At 34.3% G+C, this 22,921-nt stretch overlaps 1 protein-coding gene across 2 annotated transcripts in view; it reads left to right on the top strand.

Annotated features, from left to right (window-relative positions):
* The window catches only part of TECRL (trans-2,3-enoyl-CoA reductase like), a 145,723-nt gene that overhangs the window by 55,428 nt on the left and 67,374 nt on the right, over nucleotides 1-22,921 (top strand). For both annotated transcript variants that reach the window (XM_055588686.1, XM_055588687.1), the window contains exon 3: nucleotides 22,683-22,727. In XM_055588686.1, coding sequence (XP_055444661.1) covers nucleotides 22,683-22,727 — 45 coding nt within the window. The remainder of the gene's footprint in view (nucleotides 1-22,682; nucleotides 22,728-22,921) is intronic.

The raw sequence follows: 22,921 nt of genomic DNA, 5'->3' as shown, positions 1-22,921 counted from the left end.
ATTTGCATCATCTTCTGGCCCGGAGGCCTGTTAACATTTTAAGACCCTTTCTTCAGAAAACTTATTTTTCTCTAAAGGTGATTAGTCAAGTGCCACCCTCCAAAAGCATTAAAGTTGCATTCCTATAGGGCAAAGGTGTGGTGGGCTATAACAAGAAAAAGAATTAACTCAAGGGTCCAAGGTTACAAACATTAAAGCTACTACTTACACCAATCATATTAATCAATACACTGCCAGGGACACAGCAGGTAAGGGATATGGAGACTTAGCAGCAAACATTGGCCCAACAAGTGAAAAACCCTTCACCAATACAATTTCTAATCAATCTTTTAACTGCTCAAAGGAATCTGTGTTTAGACAGTTTAGAACATCTCATGCCTCTCACAGTTGGGAGGCTCTGTGCAATCACATGTGGCTGGAAAAACCTATTCAGGCAGGCTAGAGGACTTCCAAAAGAGTTTGTAGGTTGAAACACTATCACACCCAGGAACTTTATTAACTGGAGCTGTAAGTTAACTCTTTTTTTCAGAGAGAGGTAGTGGGAGACAGCCCCCCGTAAAGTCAGAGGTGTAGGTGAGAGCACAAAGCAGAAAGTAGGCAGACTCTGGTTTTGGGGGTAGATGCTCGAGAATTTTCCAGTGGGACTCCTGAGGCTCCATCCCACCTTTGTGTATGCCGAGCCTCCTTCCTCATGACCTTTGCCATGGGCGGAGCTCCTGCTCCCAGCATCCCTGTCCATCACCAACTCCCTGAGATTACTTACCATCTTATCCTCTGTTGTACCCTTCTCCTCCTGCCTTCTATCTTTCCCAGCATCAGGGTTTTTCCATTGAGTCAGTTCTTCTCAACAGGTGGCCAAAGTATTGGAGTTTCAGCTTCAGCATCAGTCCTTTCAATGAATATTCAGGACTGATTTCCTTTAGGATGGACTGGTTGGATCTCCTTGATGTTCAAGAGACTCTCAAGAGTCTTTTCCAACACCACAGTTCAAAAGCTTCAATTCTTCAGCACCCAACTTTCAATATAGTACAACTCTCACATCCATACATGACTACTAGAAATTGATCTTGAATTTTTGTCTTCCTCCTATTTCTCTGACTTGTGTCAGTTTAATATTTTTCTTAGCTCTATTTTAGAACTTACTTTACTGTGATTTTCTCATTCTATAAAATGACTATCATGCCTTTATAAGGTTCATGTTTTTCAATTCTGCTTTTGTATAAGTCACCTTTTAGATCACCCTGGTGACACTGTAATGAACAATTAGACTGATGAAAAGATGAGAGGGAAGAAAACTACAATTATAATATTAGCTGTTAAGACTAAGAAGGGAGAAGGCAATGGCAACCCACTCCAGTACTCTTGCCTGGAAAATCCCATGGGTGGAGGAGCCTGATAGGCTGCAGTCCATGGGGTCACTGAGTCAGACACGATTGAGCAGCTTCATTTTCACTTTTCACTGTCATGCATTGGAGAAGGCAATGGCAACTCACTCCAGTGTTCTTGCCTGGAGAATCCCAGGGACAGGGGAGCCTGGTGGGCTGCCATCTATGGGGCCAGACACGACTGAAGTGACTTAGCAGCAGCAGCAGCAGCAAGACTAAGGAGAAAGACCAATGGCTTTCCTGAAGAAAAGATACATATAAAACTATAAATTATATATATGCATGTGCACACAAATATATACTTTTGCCTATTTCACTTCTTCTTCTTTAATGTATGAAAAATGATAAAAGACCCTTTGCTGCATATTCTCTGTTTATTCATTAACATTTGTAATCATTGTTTTTGCTTGTATCTTGAAGTCTTTCCTGGAGAACATCAGTGATTTTCACCCTCATGTCTCTATACACCACACTCTACCATCATTATAGTTAAAACTAGCTTTAAAGTTGGATGGCATATAAATTCCAATGAGCATTTCAAGAATATTAAATGAAAGTCAATCTTTTTTTTAAGTAACAGATCATATAACATTTACTATATATCTTCAAAGTTATATCAAAACCCTTATTTTCGAAGTCTATATTGACACATACATAATTGGCAAATTAACTGTATAAGAGTCTGACTGAGGTAAGCATACATACCAAACACTTGATGAATTGTTTCTAGATAATTCACCATAAATACTCTGGATCCTTATTTGAAACAAAAATTTTATTACTTTTTTTATTTAGACATTTTTAAGCAATACATGTTTTTTAGCATTTCTAGCTCATGCTTCCTTTTAAATTCTTCAAAATATATTAGGATGATGCTATATTGTGATTTATAATAAAATATATATGTATTTTATTTGTCCACTTTTTCTTGCAAAGAGCTTCTAAAACCCTTGAAATTTTTTAAGTGATAACAGCATAAAGGTTTTTTTTTTTTTTTCTTGTTAATGCGGTGAATTCTAGACCTAGCCAAAAGATCAGTGCTGATTGTCAAGCTGTAATTAGAGAGTTGGAACTCTCAGAGGGGCTGAAAATTGAAACAATTTCCAATCACCTGTGATTTATTCAATCATGCCCATGTAATGAAGCTTTCATAAAAATCCCAATGGAGGGGGTTCAGAGAGGCTGCTGTAAATTTGGAGAGGGGGCCTGGAAGTTCTGTGACTATTCCCTGTACCTTGTCTTTCATATCTCATCCATCTAGCTATTCCTGAGTTATATTCCTTTTTAGGAAACCTGTTATGGATACTTGCATATGTATGGCTGAGTTCCTTTGCAGTCCACCTGAAACTATCACATTTTTAATTGAATATACTCCAATAAAAGGTATTTTTTTTTCTTTAAAGAAACATGTAGTTAAGTACAATATTTCTTTGAGTTATGTTAGTTGCACTAGCAAATTAATTGAACCCAAGGAAGGGTTCATGGGGATCTCTGAGGCCAATTGGTTAGAAGTGCAGGTGAGAACTTAGACCTGAAACTGGCATGAGAAGATGGCAGGGGGTGAGGGAGAAGGGCAGGTTTGCAATAACATTTAACCTGTGAAACCCGATGCTCTCTCCAGGTACATAGTGTCAGAATTGATTCAAATTATAAGATGCCACTATAGTGTCCTGAGATTTGCTTGTTGGTGTATGTGTGGTGGGGAGACTGTACCACACATCTGTCGCAATTGGGTGGAGAACTTAAAATAAACACATAAAAATTAAAGAAAACCATCAGAAATAATACCACCATGAAATTAGAATAGCAATTCTATGGAATTTCCCTCCTTATAGAGTTTATATGGACTAGCAGTATATTTGTCAAAATTCATTAAAAAAAATTTGTGTTTAAGAAAATTGGAGGAAATCATGAAGAAAAGTGAAGGGAAAGCTTTTTTCTTGTGACAACTTTCCTGTGGTTTTAAAAATTACAGCCAGCATCAAATATGAGCACTTACTATGAAATACTGTGCCTTATAATATCTCTGTGTTAAGCTCTAGCTAACTTGCATTAACATTTATAAAATCAACATAAAACAAATATAGTCGAATTTGTCAAACACTCACTTTTTGTCATGAATCTCCTAAGATATTTCCATATAGCAAATTAAAAAAAATAAAACTCTGTGGTCATCTAGTAGTATTATAATTTTCATTTTACAGTGAATGACATTTAAAAATGTTTAGATAACTTGAACAAGGTCACAGAGCTAATAAATGGCTGAGCTGAAATTCAAACTATATAATTTACTTAGGGGATCTATATAATACGACTCTATACCTTGTACTCCACTAATCTCCACTGTATTTGTTTTACTGAGTTATTTTTTTTGTAAATTTCTTCAGGTAGAAATCAAAATAACACCAATTTATTTTCCATGGTAAAGGTTATTGTTACTCCCAATTGGAAAGTAGGGAGCTAACTAGAAAGTTAATTTAGAAATTACATAATAATTCATAGTGATATCATTCTAAGCCTAGTTCTCAATTGGTTCCAATAACTGAAATCTCTGTCTAATGCCATATGTCACCATAAAACAAATAATTAAATTAAAAACAATCATACATATGAATAAAATGAAAGAATGAAATATGGTTTGAAACTGCTAATGACATTTTCTATTGTGTGACTAACAAGAGTTTGTAGTATATAAACTAAGGTAAAAAAAAAAAAATGAATGACAAATAACTGAAGTGTAATTTGTGCACTGGCTCTCTATCATAGAATTAGTTTCTGAAAGCAAAAGCAAAATCATTTTTGCCCATGACTTGTATGACTTCCCTGTGGCTTAGAAGGTAAAGCATCTGCCTGCAATGTGGGAAACCCAGGTTCGATCCCTGGGATGGGAGATCCCCTGGAGAAGGAAATGGCAACCCATTCCAGTACTCTTGCCTGGAAAATCCCATGGACAGAGGAGTCTGGTAGGCTACAGTCCACGAGGTTGCAAAGAGTCAGAAATGACTGAGACTTCACTTTCACTTGCATGTTATCTGTTACTTGACAAAATCATAAGAAGTTTCAATGATGTTTGTAATCTACTGGACCATTATCTCTGCAGCTCCCAAACAGAGCCCTAGGAAAAAAGCAAGAGAAGGAACAGTGGATTTAGCAGTCCAGCTGTAATTTCAGCCACATAAAGGAATAAATAATTTATTGTGACACTTGAAATGCATATACATCTTTGCCATAAGGCCAGGGAGATAAAAACAATGCAAAACTTTGACAGGTTCAAAGAGAGTAACTCAAATAAAGATAACACAGTAGAAGGATTTATAGGATAGAATAATGAGTATTCTCTAGGCAATTTCAAAGGAGCCTCCCTGACAAGGCTGTAGAATTCCCTGATCTCTTCAAAAAAACAAGCTAGAAAAATGAAAAATCCCATTAAAGATAGAAGTGGCAGAATGCTTTTCTTACAAAAGTGATCTACTGCTAAATCAAGAAGCAGCTAACATTCTTTTTCTAGTAGTTTCCTCTAGCAAAAGGAATTATGAACCTTGTCAATAACTTAGATGGAGAAATGGAGTAATTTGGCAGTTGTTTATTCTTTGATAAGAGTCAAGGTTACATTTTGTGAAAGCTATGGATTAAGAGGCTACGGCCTTCTAGAAATTTAATCACAAAGAAAGGGGAGAGTGAAAAAGTTGGCTTAAAGCTCAACATTCAAAAAACTAAGATCATGTCATCTGGTCCCATCACTTCATGGGAAATAGATGGGAAAACAGTGGAAACAGTGTCAGACTTTATTTTGGGGGGCTCCAAAATCAATGCAGATGGTGATTGCAGCCATGAAATTAAAAGACCCTTACTCCTCGGAAGGAAAGTTATGACCAACCTGTATAGCATATTAAAAAGCAGAGACATTACTTTGTCAACAAAGGTCCGTCTAGTCAAGGCTATGGTTTTTCCAGTAGTCATGTATGGATGTGAGAGTTGGACTGTGAAGAAAGCTGAGCACTGAAGAATTGATGCTTTTGAACTGTGGTATTGGAGATGACTCTTGAGAGTCCCTTGGACTGCAAGGAGATCCATCCAGTCCATTCTAAAGATCAGTCCTGGGTGTTCTTTGGAAGGAATGATGCTAAAGCTGAAAGTCCAGTACTTTGGCCACCTCATGCAAAGAGTTGACTCATTGGAAAATACTCTGAAGCTGGGAGGGATTGGGGGCAGGAGGAGGAGGGGACGGCAGAGGATGAGATAGCTGGATGGCATCACCGCCTCGATAGATGTGAGTTTGAGTGAATTCGGGAGTTGGTGATGGATAGGGACGCCTGGCGTGCTGCAATTCATGGGGTTGCAAAGAGTCAGACACAGCTGAGCGACTGAACTGAACTGAAGGTACTCTAGGGCCCTTTTACAACTCGGCACAAAATTCATCAATTTTTTCCTATTACATGTAAATTTAAAGATTGAGATAAGTTAATAAAACCTGTCAATTTTGATGTTCTGGTCTTTGAAGAAATTCTAACGAGTGTACCACTGGACAAAGAGATTCTGGATTATACATGCTCCTCTAAGCTGAAAATAACAAGAGACCCATCAGTTAGCTGCATCCTTGATGACTTAAAAAAGAAAAATAAAAAAGTTATTCCAGGAAAAGAGAATGAAGTTTCATGAATTCTATTTCATTTTAATTTAAAATTTTAATAGACTTTTCTAAATATCTCTTCTTCATTTAGTGTGCTATAAGGACTTGCTTAGTGGCTCAGATGGTAAAGAATCTGCCTGCAATGTGAGAGGCCTCTGTTCACTCCCTGGGTTAGAAAAACTCCTTGGAGAAGGGAATGGCTACCCACTTCAGTATTCTTGCCTGGAGAATTCCATGGAGAGAGGACACTGGCAGGCTACAATCTGTGGGATGGAAAAAGAGTCTGACATGACTGAATGACTAACACCTTCCCTTTAATGCATCATTTATAATTTTATGCCACATAGTATGGCTTAAAACGTTGGCTTAAAGCTCAACATCCAGAAAACTAAGATCATGGCATTTCCTACTCCAGGGGATCTTCCCAACTCAGGGATAGAACCCTTGTCTCTTGTGTCTCCTGCATTGGCAGGTGGTTTCTTATCATTGCTCCATCTGGGATGTCCTGTATATATAATGCAAATAAGTTATGATTAACACATTACAATTAGTTATATCTACATGTTCTGAACAACAGAATATCTTAATTCCCTATGCCAATATGACTTGAGCAATCTCTTGACCATCTACTATTCTAAACATCTCTCTTTCTTGCTTCAGGATTCCCAGTTTCTGGAACTCACAGAGATATATAGTCTGTAGAACACCACCTGTCTTTGTTATTTATCATCTAACTTAAGATTTTCTTTTACACTTTATCTAAACTGTTTTCTTTTGGCTTGATCCAAATTGAATTCTTAGCTTCAGTATGTAATCCTCTCTCCATATCTTCAGAAGTTTTATCCCTTTAATCTCATTTTCCCTTTATCTTCAAGTGCTTCCTCTTTATTCTTTTATCAAGAATATCTCAATTTAGAAATCACTGCTAGCAATTATAAGAATAACTATTTGTTTTTGTGTATAAGTGTGATTGTATGGGTATATTTATATACAGCCATATTATTGTTACAAGTATATTTATTAAAATTCTTAGATTGTATTCAGAGATTGTAATGCAAATTACTGAAAGGGATCTCTGACTGTTAATAAATGACTACTACTAAAAAATTACCCATTCTCTACCACTAATATCTTTGAAATCTGAAAATAGCTAATTTTCATCACTACAGTTTAAGTCTTTGTAATCTAGAAATATACCTGCAATAACCTCCAGTTGGATACATTTTCTCACATATTTACTCACTCTAGTATATTGTCCTTACTACCTTACTACCTCCAATATCAACATCAAGCTCTTTATGGTTTAGAAGTTTCTCATAATGTCCTCATACTCCATGTGCATGTGTGTTTATCTCAGTGGTGGCAAAAAATAATAATAATAATAAAAAATATATATATATATATAATATGTCATTTGAGGTGTGAAGTGAGGAATGTTTTCTTAGTTTTTTTTTTCCCTATTGAACAGCAACTTTTTTGACTATGAGATTATTCATATTCTGTTTATTTGCTCTATTTCTATAACTCTGATACATTCATATGTGATTGATAAATAGGAGAATTATATTAGCATAATACTAAGTTTACAATTTTTCATACACACTTGTATAAGAATTATTACTTTGAACTACTGAGGAACAGTAACTGATGGCAAAGTACATGGCATGGCCATGTGAAGATGTGATCTTTTTCACATAATAGACACTATATTACAGTATTTATTACTTACTTGGCTCAATTTGCCCATGTGTTCTGCCTTTGAAATGTTTATGATCTATTTTCCCCTTATCTTTGTTAATTTCAGCAGTCACAAATCTTTCTTACATATATCACATCTTTTAATTAGTTCTTCAGAGTTTTTGGTAATTGGAATGTACTATTTTATTTAAATATCACAACATCCCTAAGAGATAACTTTATTAATTGTTCCTCTTTTTTAAAAAACTTTTGCTTAACATATGAGAAAAATAGGATTCAGAAAGGTAACTTGCTCAAGATAAAAAAGACAACTAGTAGTTAGTCTCAGGATTTAAATCTAGTCAAAGTTCACAGCCTTTGAAATGAAATATTATAAGACACTGACTCACTATAGGGGAAATAATTTACCATAGACAACTAACATTGCATTTTATTAAAATAATGGCACATTCATACCTTCTGCCGATTCTTTTTCAATAAGAGGCTATATGTTTATTGAAATCTTATAAAATCACGCATTCCTCTGTGCCAGGCAGTCTTCTAATGAGTTGTGCTGTGCTTAGTAGCTCAGCTGTGTTCAACTCTTTGCGACCCCATCATGGACTGTAGTATAGTGGTAATAAATGTGGTTACAGCTACTAGTTCTCATAATATTTCATAATAATAAGGAGAAATGTATACTAAGCATATTAATATGTCCATAATATAATTTCAGGTAGAAAAATCAAAAACAGGTAATTAGAGAAAGTAACTGAAAGTAGCACTGGGATCTGCTAAATTTGATGGCATCAAGGAAACCAGGGAAGTGACAGCATCATGGGAAAATGATTCAAAGACTCAGATTCAGACACAGAGTATGGAATAGTTGAATATAGTAAGGCTCAGCATTTTTCCAAGTAGTGAAACCAAGAAAGTTAGACAAAGTAGTTAAGATCATTGATTAGGTGTGATTACAGTTATAGTGGGAGAAATAAAAAAAAATTACCAGAGTCAAAACAGTAAGATGATTGCTGGGAAATCCTTGGAGAATCAAAAATTATCTGAAGTAGAAATACTGACTTAATTAAATAGGAAGGAATGGTCATGATGATTAGAAAGTAGAATATTTGAAATATGTTTGGAGGTGAAATATTTATTGGTAAGCATAAGACTCTGGATAAGAGTGAGACAATAGGCAGAAAACATTTGAACGCATAGACCAAGGAAGGAATTTAAGTGATATTGAAATTACTTATAATGGTAAATTGGACAAGGAAATGGCAACCCACTCCAGTATTTTTGCCTGGAGAATTCCATGGACAGAAGAGTCTGGCAGGGTACAGTCCATGGGGTTGCAAAGAGTCAGACATGACTGAGTGACTATCACACACAATGGTAAATGAGTAGTGGTGGAGAGGATACTCTGAGTTGTCTTTAGTGACTTAGATGGAAATCCCAGTCCATCACAGATGGCAATAACAATAACAAAATAATACTATGTAGTAAATTCTGGTGATGAGCATTACCTGAGGAGAATGGAGAACACAGGTTTTGGATGTAACAGCAAGAATAATTCCTAATACACTTTTAGGTTCATGATTGGCTGAGTTTGGCATAAAGAACACACACCAGTTGAAGAATATGCAGAAAACTTTTATTTATAGTAAAGTAAGAATACTGTCTTTTGAGTAGAAGTTGTTGATTTAAAGTTGTTGCTAATGACAAACTATAAATGCTCTAAAGTACACTGGAGAAGACTGAGAAGCTAGATAGTAAAGTCTGAGTAGTGGTTGTACAAAGCCAAATTGAGAAAAGTATTCCTGTGATGATGGATGCTCTGAGACTCCTGAACAGTTAAATGGTAATGTAAGGTAAATGGGAACGTAGGCATAATGACCAACCCTAGTGGTTCCTTAGAAGTATGGTAGGTGATTAGGTGAACAAGCTAGTTATAAGCTTAAACAAGGGAAGACAAATAAATAGTTCAGTCATTCTCTGTATGTGCTTCTTCCTGTCCCATATTTTCTTGCCTTGTGTTTTATATTTTACCGTGAAATTGGCTTGTTACTTTATGCCTCTTGTTTTTCATATTCTTTATTCTTTAACTCTGAATACTTGTTTACACTGCTTTTAAATATTTTTAGAATCATGTCTGTTTTCCTACAGAGGATTTGCTTCGTGGTTGCTGATTATACACCATTATTACACTTTGTCTTTCTTATTTGAGAGCTCTGTACTAGCAAACTCCTTAGCAGATGTCTTGTCTTTTCAAGGTCAGCAAAATTATACACATTTGTTGATGTTGATTTGAGTGTTATAACTTCTTGTTGTTGTTATAGGGTATGAGATAGGAAATAGTTCTCTTATTTTTCAGATACATAAACACTATCACACATATTTTTACTGGTTTTCTTGATTTCATTTTAGCTTTATCACTTAATTATGTAGGTGGCATTTATAAGACTGCACAGAAATGGTATACAGGAAATAAAATGGTTCATTTAGTTTGAGTGAATTACTGTAATGAAGGAATCATTTCTCACAGATAACTGATTCAACAATATTAAATCACCAGAAAGTATTTCAGTACATCAAGAAAGAGTTTTTTTTTTATTTTTTATTTTTTTAATGATACTTGGTGTTTATTTCTAATCAAAAAAGCAACAGAACTCATGTGCACGCCCTTCTGTTCAGGCTTTTAATCTTCTACTGTTTTGGAAAGAACACAATGGTACTACTAACACAGTGTAACTAAAGTGATAATTCAATGTGCACAGGACATTCCGTGATACAACCACATTTCCTGTATAACTTTCCATGGCCTGGTTAATATTTTCTGTCCCTTAATTTTGCTTTATACACATGAGAAGTTCCCACTAGAACAGGGCTTTTATAAGACAGGAAAGGAGAAAGTTGGGTACATCTTTGGATGCCAGAACAAGGAAAATAGGTGGCTTCTATTAAGAAAAAGCTTGGCTTTGCAGATGTATAAAACTTTACTAATAATACTATTAAAATTTTAAGAAGTCTTTTATCAAAATCTGAGATTAATGATTATTTTTACATCTTTCCTAAATTATATAAGGCATCCAGGGTGTTTTAATTCAAAGAATACTTTCCACTTTACATACTTTTGCTGTTAAATATTTTGTTTTTGTATATAAATATAAATTATTATTTATAATTATTTTAGATATTCCTATTATATATATGCTCTGCTATTTTTTATAAGACATCTACTATGTCTCAGTTTTTTTGATTAGTATTGTTTAACTTATCTCATTTCAATTCTGGAATCAATTTCTTTTTCCCAAAGTTGATCCTTTGCATGTTCATCTATTAACAGACAGAAAAAGGATCTCGAGTATAAGATCATTCTAAATAATAATGTTATTGCTTTATATTTTCTTTAAAAACACTTCATTTGGAAGCTATTTGGACAAAATCTCTTATTGCTATCATTTAGAACCCTGCTGTCTGTCTAATTGCCCTTCGTGAAGTCTAACAATATCAAACAATGTAGAGGTAATTAAAGACTCTGGATAAAGTTGTATCTTTCCAGAGAAGAATTATTTTGCTTCCTCAATCTTTAGGGCTGGACTTTAGAAATTACAGATCACTTGAATCCAAACAAGTGGTAAGATGATTCAAAATTCAGCTTCATTTTTTCTGAGAACTGGTCTCTTTTTGACTTCTTTATTTTGTGATACCAGTGAAATTTTTGGCTTTTATTAAGGATTCTCCTTCTTAACTGGAAATAAAGTCTGCTTTTTTGTTTGCTCAGGCTTGTGGGTCTATGGAAAGTCTTGCTTAACTGTCTCTTCCAATACAAGCAGATGTCTCTAGGGGAATGTGGCTTCGGTTTCTGGGCTCAGCTTTCTGGAGTTCCTTTCCTCCCAAATATTAGCTTCCTAATACTACACTTTCTTATTAACTCTATGGAGATTTTGATAAAATATTTTTTATACTTTCCTAGTTGTCCTCTGAAGGAAGTTTTGGGTAGAACATGCAGTTTACCATTACAGTTGATGGAATTCTTTGTTTATGCTTAAGGATACCTAATACATAGAATATCATTCAATTTTCTTTCCTTTTTTTTGAGGGCTTCCCAGGTGGCCCTAGTGGTAAAGAACCTGCCTGCCAATGCAGGAGACATAAGAGATGAGACATTCTGGTTCATTCTCTAATTGACAAATTCTTCTGCTTAGTCTAACTGGCTATACCATCATTCCATTACATTTTTATTGTCATAAAATTGTTTGATTTCTATACATTTTATTTGGTATTTTGTCAAATGAAACAATGTTTATAGTACCATCAACATTTTCTCATGTTTTTGATTCTTTATTTTACATCTTTACTCATTTTTAAATAAATTTAGGTGATAAAGTTAATGAGACACTTTATACATCTAATGCTCTTTGAAATTAATCTTGGGCTTTGATAATTTATTACATTGTATGATACATTTCCAATGTTTGTTTTTAAAAAAGCACTGATGATTGAGCATATTATTGACTATATCATAAACAAACCTTGGGGGCTTTATTTATTATCAATGTGAATACAGTGAATCATGATAATGAAAATGTAATTTCCAAACAAATACAATCATTGACTATGGAGAGTCACAAACTAATTATGAATAGAGTCCATCAGCTTTCTTATCTATTTTAATTTGTTATTTTTATAGAAGTAACATAATTTCTACAAAGCTACATTTACTTCAATAGCCAAGATATGCAAGCAACATAAATATCTATCAACAAATGAATGGATAAAGATGTGATATAGAGATATAAAATGGAAACAGTTATAAGAAAGAATGAAATTTTGTCACATGTAGCAACATGGATGCATTTGGAGGTTATTATGAGAAGTGTAATAAGCCAGAAAGAAAAATGCTCTATGATATTACTTATATGTGGATCTAAAAAAACACAACAAACTAGTGAATATAACAACAACAGCAAAGCAGACTCATAAATATGGAGAACAAACCAGTGGTTACCAAGCGGGAGACAGAAAGGGAGAGGGGCAACATAAAGACAGGGGATTAAGAGGTACAAACTATTATGTATAAAATAAACTACAAGGATATATTCTGAAACATAGGGAATGTAGCCAATATTTCATAATAACTAAGAATGGAGCTCAACCCTTAAACTGTGAATAACTATATTGTATATATTTAACATATTATATTGTTCATCAACTATATGTTAATAAATAATAAATAAATAAAATAAAACTCCCAGGTAAAACTTAAAACAATCAGGGAATTGAAGAATAACAGTGGCTACATATATTCATTTTCCTTTTCCTGCATTTACTGTTTTGATTTTACTCCTCCTCTTTATCATGATATTTACTGACTGAAAACACTCAGAAAAAAAAAAAAATAGTACATTAGAAAGTTAGTAAATTAGGAATTGAGATCCTTAGGTGCTAGACAAGATTAGCCATTACATCAAATCAAAGAAAATCATTAAATTGATTAAATTTAGACCTATAATTTAATCATACTTGTCCTTACTTTTTTTATTGTTCATATATTGGGTTGGCCAAAAAGTTTCCAGTAAGATGTTATGGAACAGCCTGTAAGAACTTTATGGACACGCATATGATTAATAGTAGATATATTTCAAAGACATTTACAGTATCACATGAATAAAGTAAAAGTATTGAAAAATTATTTATTATATTTCTATGTTGAAAAATTATTTATCAGTTTATTATGCATAAGTATTATGCTTGCTATGTGTAGCAGTTTATGCTTATTATCCCAATCATTTGTCTTGATTTAATTTACCTTTAACAAAGATTAAAAATATATACTATTAGGATAATTGACAAAAGCTAATGCAAAGTTTCAGGTATTCATTTTTTAATAATAATTCATGGGGTCGCAAAAAGTCCGACATGACTGAGCGACTGAACTGAACTGAACTAAATTAATATTTTTTTGAGAAGTGATATGTTGGTTAAAAGTTTTTCAGTCTGCCTTCTCACAAAATACAGGTATTTATGCTACATCATCTTCTAAACATTCACATTAACACATGTCTATGACTGAACGACTTCACTTTCGCTTTTCACTTTCATGCACTGGAGAAGGAAACGGCAACCCACTCCAGTATTCTTGCCTGGAGAATCCCAGGGACGGGGGAGCCCGGTGGGCTGCCATCTATGGGGTCGCACAGAGTCGGACACGACTGAAGTGACTTAGCATAGCTTAGCTTGTGAGAGGAAACCAGAGCATCCTGGGTGGTTCAGTGGTAAAGAACCTGCCTACCAATGCAGGAGATGAAGAGACATGGGTTCCATCCATGAGTGCGGAAGATCCCCTGGAGAAGGAAATGGCAATTCGTCTAGTATGCTATACTTTTTAATATAAATTTATTTATTTTAATTGGAGGTTAATTACTTTACAATATTGTATTGGTTTTGCCATACATCAACATGAATCTGCCACAGGTATAGAGGAGTCTGACAGGCTATAGTCCATGGGGTTGTAAAGAGTCAGACATGACTGAGCACTCACCCATGCATGAGAGGAAAACAGTGGTTAAACTACTTTCAATGAAATTCGACCTTGTACAAATATTCCTTCTTCCAAATAACCCTAATGGTGTTTTTAATACTTTGTGTTCTATTTAATAATTTTTCAGGATTTAAAAATTATTTTCATTTTCCCCTAAATCTTTTTTTTTAGATAAAATGTATACTATGTTTCAGAATCATCACATGAAAATCAACATTTCAAGAACAGTCACCATGCTTGATGTTTTCTATGAACTGCCTCTTGCCTGTTTTCATCAAAGTGTTGCATGTAAATATATACTCAAAGCTCAGATATGGTTTCATAGAACTTAAGCATAGCAGACTACTACCATATCTTTTTTGGAAAATTAAGTTCCTTATTTTACTTTGTGCTTGTAGTTTCTTTAATTTATTTCACAATACACTCATTTTATTTACTTGCCTTACAAGATTATCCTGAAATGGGATGTCATTTGAAATGCACCTAATAACTATTGGATTGACAATTGTTTTTCAATTACAATTGCAGTTATTTTAGTTCATTTCAGGAAGTCATTTTAGATTAAATCAAGTTTGTTTCATGAGTTAAAGATTTTTTTTAATGTTTCTTTCCTATAGGATCTTAATGGCCTTCTAATTATGTTTATTTCAGCATTTGTTTTACTAATGTCATTTTCTGTGGTAAGAAAAAAGTCCACTGAATGTGAAATATAGTATTCTATGCTCAACAATTTATCACCAAAATCTCAAACATCTTAATCAACTATTGGTGATATCCTTCCTTTATTAATTTTCACACAAGGAATATAATTAAAAGATTTTGCAATATAATAACTTTAGTACATATTCACACTTTGCCAGACTTTATCATTACAAATAGAATTCTGAAACATAAATGTTTCTTTTGTATTAAGGTTATGTTATTCACACATTGATGCAACTATTTTAATCCATTTTTTCTTTTTTAACTTTAAAATGAATCTATATTGTTTTATATATATAATTATTTTATTTGAAAAAATGAACATTTATAATATCAGCACATTTATATTACATATGAACACATTAATCATATAGTTTGCTTTCTACAAATGGATTATTGAAAATAATAATTAGTAAACTTTAAATCTATCATGTTACATTTTTTGAGTCTTTACTAACTAAAGGTTGTTGACGTAGCATATTTATTTTTCTGAGCATTTCAAATATATCTCCTAATAGTCTGTATATATTAATTATCTAGAAAATAGAGTCTTTCTTTGCTTCTTCCGCTCAGTATTTATCATCTCCCAGATTGACTGAAACACCTGTATCTAGTGGCACATCACAGTGAACAATCCATACAAATTCACTTTTTTTCTCTGACATGAAGTTCTGGAATTTTAGGAACTGAACTGAGCCACATAGGAACTTGTACAACATTTTCTTTTTTTAAATTTTATTTTATTTTTTAACTTTACAATATTGTATTGGCTTTACCATATACAACATTTTCTTACTTCCACCAAACTTTTCAACAGAGCCAGCCCTGCATTGTTGTTCTTCAGTCATTCAGCCATGTCTGACTTTTTGTGACCCCATGGACTGCAGCATGCCAGGGTTCCCTGTCCTTCACAATCTCCCAGAGCTTGCTCAAACTCATGTAAACTGAGTCAGTGATACCACCTAACCATCTCTTCCTCTGTCATTTTCTTCTCCTGCTTTTAATCTTTCCTCACATCAGGATCTTTTCTAATAAGTCAGCTCTTTGCATCAGGTGGCCAAAGTATTGGAGCTTCAGCATCAGTCCTTCCAATGAATATTCAGGATTGATTTCTTTTAGGATTGACTGGTTTGATCTCCTTGCAGTCCAAGGGACTCTCAAGAGCCTTCTCCAACACCACAGTTCAAAAGCATAAATACTTTGGAGCTCAATCTTCCTTATCATCCAACTCTCACATCCATACATAACTATTGGAAAAACCATAGCCTTGACTAGACGGACCTCTGTTGGCAAAGTAATGTTTCTGCTTTTTAGTATGCTGTCTAGGTTGGCCATAGCTTTTCTTCCAAGGAGCAAGCATCTTTTAATTTCATGGCTGAAGTCACCATCTGCAGTGATTTTGGAGCCCAAGAAAATAATGTCTGTCATAGTTGCCATTGTTTCCCATCTACTTGCCATGAAGTGATGGGACCACTTGCCATGATCTTCATTTTTTGAATGTTGAGTTTTTAAGCCAGCTTTTTCACTCTCCTTTTTCATCTTCATCAAGAAGCTCTTTAGTTTCTCTTTACTTTCTGACCTAAGGGTAGTGTCATATGCATATCTGAGGTTATTAATGTCACTGATGCCAGCCCTGCATAACATACTTTTAAGAACAGAATTTTATTTCTTTACTCTTCATCCTATCTCATCACAGCAGTCACAAAGCACCCAAGATGTAGACAACAAAAATTGATCACTGTTTTCTTTCCCCAAATGTTCTGCATGGTCCACCAGGAATATTCCACCACATTAATGAAGTGGTTTCTTTAATTAATCCTTAACTGTTCTCGAAATTTATCCCTCCTAATGTGTGTGCTCAGTCATTCAATCATGTCTAACTCTTTGCAGTTCCATGATCAGTAGCCTGCCAAGCTCCTTTTTTCATGGAATTTTCCAGGCTAAAATATTGGAGCAGGTTGCCTTTCCCCATTCCTGGAGATCTTCCTGACCCAGGGATCAAACTCATGTCTCTTGCGTCTCTTGCATTGGCCGGCAGAATCTTTACCACTAGTGTCACCTGGGAAGCCCTCTTCTTCCTAGTAGGATTAGTGATCAAATACAAAGGGTAGAGGTTAGGTGGCAGGTTTACCAAGTCTTAAGTATGAGACTTGGTATGTTTTAGGTCATGAAGGATACTATTATTTTTGAAAAATTCCTTCAGTATTTTTTCTTCTAAATTTTTCCTCTTTCAGTATTACTATGAATATAGGTTTCAGTTAGTATTCAATTCCATCTGTAATTAAGATCGATGAAAAATAATTTTAATACCTTATAAATTATACTGTATTAAATAATTTAACCTATGCAAGCTTTAGTCTGTACGATCTAACTGTTAATACTAACTGACTCTAAGTTTTCAGTCCCTGGGATTGCAAAGAGTTGGACATGACTGAGTGCCTAACACTTCCTGCTTCTCATAAACACAAATACAGAACACATGCCATCAGTGAGTCAATAAAGATTTCTGACTTTCATTATTTAAAAAAAAAAATTCTATTGCTGACTTTTATTATTTCTAAAATTGAATATCTGGAGACATGAACTTAAGTATTTAAGTTAAAATTTATACTGATGATCAACATTCTAGAAGGAGAATTTTAATCATATTAGATTGATGTGAATGTAACTGTGCTTTTGGACTGCGAATTTTAAATCATTATAACTAGGCTCAAACACACCTATATTAATCAAAGTATTAATAGGAACCATTAAAATCAACACATTTTTGCCAACAGAAATGTTTATTTATTCCTGTAGCATAAAAATCCATGCTTTAGTGTTCAGTGAACTCTTGGGAAGCATTTTCTGCCTCCTGCTGGTGGTGGAAATGTTTTCTCTGCAAAAAATTGTCGAGATACTTGAAGAAGTGGTTGGTGAAAGGTCAGGTGAATTTGGCAGATGGGGCAAAACTCTGTAGCCCAATTTGTTCAACTTTTGAAGTATTGGTTTTGTGACATGAGGTTGGGCATTGTAATGGGGAAGAATTGGGGCCTTTCTGTTGACCAGTGCTGGCTGCATGGGTTGCAGTTTTCTGTGCATCTCATCGATTTGCTGAGCCTACTTCTCAGATATAATGGTTTTGCCAAGATTCAGAAAGCTGTAGTGGATCAGACCAGCAGCAGACCACCAAAGAGTGATTATGATCTTTTATTTTTTGGGTGCAAGTTTGGCTTTGGAAGTATTTTGGAGCTTCTTCCTGGTCTAACCAGTGAGCTGGTCATTGCCAGTTGTGATATCCACTTTTTGTTGCATGTCACAAAACAATCAAGAAATTTTTCATTGTTGTTGCTTAGAGTAAGAGAAGATGACACTTCAAAATGATGATTGCTTTGATTTTCAGTCAGTTCACGAGGAACCCACTTATTGGGCTGTTTCACCTGTTCAAATGCTGAACGACTGTAGAGTGGTTGACATTGAGCTCTTAGGCAACTTATCATGTAGTTGTAAAAGGATCAGCTTTGATGATTGCTCTCAAATGGTCATTGTCAACTTCCAATGGCTGGCCGCTGTGCTCATCTTCAAGGCTCTCATCTCCTTTGTAAAACTTCTTGAATATTTTAGATGACTTAAATCCGGTATAATTTGTATCATTACCCTGTTCCTTAATATTTTAAAATTTAAGAACAAATCTTCTTGAAGGAAAAAAATACTCAAACCTTTTAAATCTGTTTTATATTATAGGATTTAATTCAACCATTAATGTGAATTTTTGTGCAAAACCTCTATAATAGAGAGCTTTAGAAAAAAAATTTATTTATTTTGCAATAAAATGCAGTTTTATATATACACACACACACATATATATATATACACACACACACATAGTTGTCATTTTAGTCACCAACTTTTTTTACTATGATTCATAATAAAGAATGTACAGTAGTCAAATAAAAACAAAAATGTATCTATATAATTTAAGCTAAAAACAAAAATGTATCTATACAATTTAAGCTATTGAAACAAAACATTGAAGAAACAATACTAAACTTGTCTATCTAGAATTTATCCTAATATGTTGCATCCAGTGCCATGACAATCCATTTCTACTTTATTCTACTCTATTCTAGCCCTTTATATACTGCTGATAATAATACTAATTCTATCTTTAAACGTATTATGGTCACAACCAGCAATTCAGAAAAACCTATTTTAGTAAAATAAATATATTTGAATCGTATGCAGACACTACTTATTTGGGATGTTATTTCATAGTTTATGAACTCTTCCAATCATCAAGGATAGAACTCAAAGTCATGGTAGAATATAATAGGTATAGTAGATGCATTAGAGCTACTACATAGCCATAATTCAGCTGTGAGCCAGCTGTCCGAGTTCAATGTATTCAGTATTATAATTTTCAGGACTATTCACACATGCTAAAATTCATTATGCAATGTATATCCTTATCCTTTATAAACTATTTTTCCTGATGTTTTTCCAGCCTATTCCATCTAAGCTCAACAAGCATAGAGAATATCAGAAAATGTATGTTTTGCTCTTTGAAAACATAATTGAAACTAATCTAAAGGTTTATATAGCAGTTAGTAACTCTCTTTCTCTGGGACACAGTGTTCAAAGATTACAACCTTTAAATGCCATGTTTATTTCATAAGTAGATTTATAGTTATAGCTTAAAGCTTAACATTCAGAAAACTAAGATTATGGCATCTGGTCCCACCACTTCATGGCAAATAGATGGAAACAGTAGAAACAATGGCTGACTTTATTTTTCTGTGAAGAGCTGACTCATTTGAAAAGACTGATGCTAGGAAAGATTGAGGGCAGGAGGAGAAGGGGGTGACAGAGGATGAGATGGTTGGATGACATCACCGACTCGATGGACATGGGATTGGGTGGACTCCAGGAGTTGGTGATGGACAGGGAGGCCTGGCATGCTGTGATTCATGGGGTCACAGAGTCGGACACAACTGAGCAACTGAACTGAACTGAGACTTATAGTTTATTCTTATTGAGAGCGTTGAAAGGAAGTAGTTTTCCTTGAAGGCATTAACAGCTTCTAAATTATCTGATTGATCATTGTGGATACAGCCAGAATTGACTCATCTAGGTCACAGGTAGATCTCTTTGCCTAGAAGGATTGAATTAATTTTGCACTGATATTTCCCACTATTAAAAAGATGCTATAAATGTGAAAAAAGTGAAGTGAAATTCAGCCAGTCATGTCTGACTCTTTGCAATCCCATGGACTGTAGCCTGCCAGGCTCCTCTATGCTTTGAATTTTCCAGGCAAGAATATTAGAATGGGTAGCCATTTCCTTCTCCAAGGGATCTTCCCAACCCATGGATCAAACCTGGGTCTCCTACATTGCAGGCAGATTCTTTACCATCTGAGCCACCAAAGAAGCCCAAAAACCTCATAAAGTGCTATTGAAAATAGTGTCTTACACCAATATTACTAAAATGGACTGAACTTGACAACATGTATAATCAGAGGTGGTCAATGATTATTTGTCAAATATAAATGGATTTTCATAAGTTTTATATTTTCTTCTATATCATAATTGCAAAGTCATTTTAAACTGTAGATACCTCTTTGCATTTGTTTCCATCATACTTCTTTGGCAGCATATTTTCAGTATGATTAATAAATATAGCTATTTAAAAATTCTTTTCAACAAATAATTTTAGCACGCATTTCAGAACAACAAATGGCTATATAAATAAAACAATTAGTAGTAAATAAAAAAAAGTGTCTTTACCTGAATGTTTTCTAATTAAAAAAAATCAAATGTCAGAGTTAAATGTTTGTGTATTCCTCATTTGCCACACTATTATTAAATTTTGTTTAGATGTAATCTTAATAAAGTTTAACTTCTGATTACAAGTTTTAACTTATGAGTTATTTATTCATGAGAACTTGCATGTGTAAGTTGCAGGAATTTTGGCAGTAAATTTAGAAAGAATTGACTGCATTTAAGCTGTATTACATTATCATTACTCTTACTGACAATTTAGAAAGTAATGTTTTGAAAATGAAATAACAATTGTGTAATATTCTTTTGACAGTACTCTTAAATTATTATATATGAATTGAATTTGCTTAAAATTGTACCTCAAAGTTAAGAATTAAATTTTCAATACAGCCTTTAAAGTAATAATAAAGATTTCATTTTAAGAAAAAATAAAAATATTCTGATAATTGTGAATCAACTTTTTTATTATGGATGCGTGTTCAGTTCAGTTCAGTCGCTCAGTCGTGTCCGACTCTTTGAGACCCCATGAATGGCAGCACACCAGGCCTCCCTGTCCATCACCAACTCCCGGAGTTCACTCAGACTCACGTCCATCGAGTCAGAGATGCCCTCCAGCCATCTCATCCTCTGTAGTCCCCTTCTCCTTCTGCCCCCAATCCCTCCCAGCATCAGAGTCTTTTCCAATGAGTCAACTCTTCGCATGAGGTGGCCAAAGTACTGGAGTTTCAGCTTTAGCATCATTCCTTCCAAAGAAATCCCAGGGCTGATCTCCTTAAAAATGGACTGGTTGGATCTCCTTGAAGTCCAAGGGACTCTCAAGAGTCTTCTCCAACACCACAGTTCAAAAGCATCAATTCTTCGGCGCTCAACCTTCTTCACAGTCCAACTCTCACATCCATATATGACCACTGGAAAAACCATAGCCTTGACTAGATGGATCTTTGTTGGCAAAGTAATGTCTCTGCTTTTGAATATGCTATCTAGGTTGGTCATAACTTTCCTTCCAAAGGAGTAAGTGTCTTTTAATTTCATGGCTGCAGTCACCATCTGCAGTGATTTTGCAGCCCAAAAAAATAAAGTCTAACACTGTTTCCACTGTTTCCACATCTATTTCCCATGAAGTGATGGGACTGGATGCCATGATCTTCATTTTCTAAAGTTTCAGATTTAGCATATAATAAAGGTATTTTGATTTTCCTAATCATACAGAAATTTTAGTATTCTACTTATTACTAGTAGTATTTTATGTAGAAGACAGTAAAGTTATATTTCTGCTATAATTAATTTGCTCATAATACTAAAAGTCAATAGTACATACTATTGTGATAGAGTGGCTTATTCCTGATAGAGAAAATAACTCAGTTCCACATGTTAATTTTAAATAAATTTTGAATGAGGTCACAGTTCTCCAGTTTTAAATGAAGCTATCTAAGACTTTTTTTTTTTTTTAAGAATAATTTTCAAGTTGCACAAGCTATACACAGGTCAACTTCCCTTATAGCTCAGTCAGTAAAGAATCTACCTGCGATGCAGGAGACCTGAGTTCACTTCCTGGGTCAGGAAGATACCATGGATAAGGATATGGAAACCCACTCCAGTATGCTTGCCTGGGAAACTCCATGGACAGAGGAGCCTGGCAGGCTACCGTCCATGGGGTCACAAAATTGGACAAAAATTAGCAACTAAATCACCACCATACATAGGTCACTTATTTTATTACATGTCCACAAATTGAATTCATCTGTGTAACAAGTTCCTAGACCAAAAAGCAGAAAATCACCATCCCTAAAGCACCCGCCCATCATGCTTTCTTCCAGAATTATCCATAGTGCTTATCCTATAAAGGATAACTACTATCTCCATTTCTAATACTGGATAATCATTTTTAATCATCTTCTGAGATCTAATCTATCTTCTAATGGAAAATATTGCTTTTAAAATATGTTTACACCTGTGCTTACAATTAAATGTCATTTTTCATTGAATAGGTCCACAGTGGTATCCTTCTCGAGTAGGCCTGCAGCTAGAACGTGGTAAGAAATAATTTCACTCATCTATTTATTTAATTTAGAATCCCTTTTCTGTCATCAATAGGCAATATTTATTTATCGCTTACCAAATGACAGGTATTATAATAAATACTTTAAACATATTGTTTTATTTGAGCCTCCTCAAAAGCTAGTGATTCACGTTTATGGTAGAGGAATTTTAGTCTCACAAAAATAAA

Source organism: Bubalus kerabau, chromosome 7 (genome assembly GCF_029407905.1).
Source record: "Bubalus kerabau isolate K-KA32 ecotype Philippines breed swamp buffalo chromosome 7, PCC_UOA_SB_1v2, whole genome shotgun sequence".
Taxonomy (NCBI): domain Eukaryota; kingdom Metazoa; phylum Chordata; class Mammalia; order Artiodactyla; family Bovidae; genus Bubalus; species Bubalus kerabau.
This window is presented reverse-complemented; position numbering and strand designations above follow the sequence as displayed.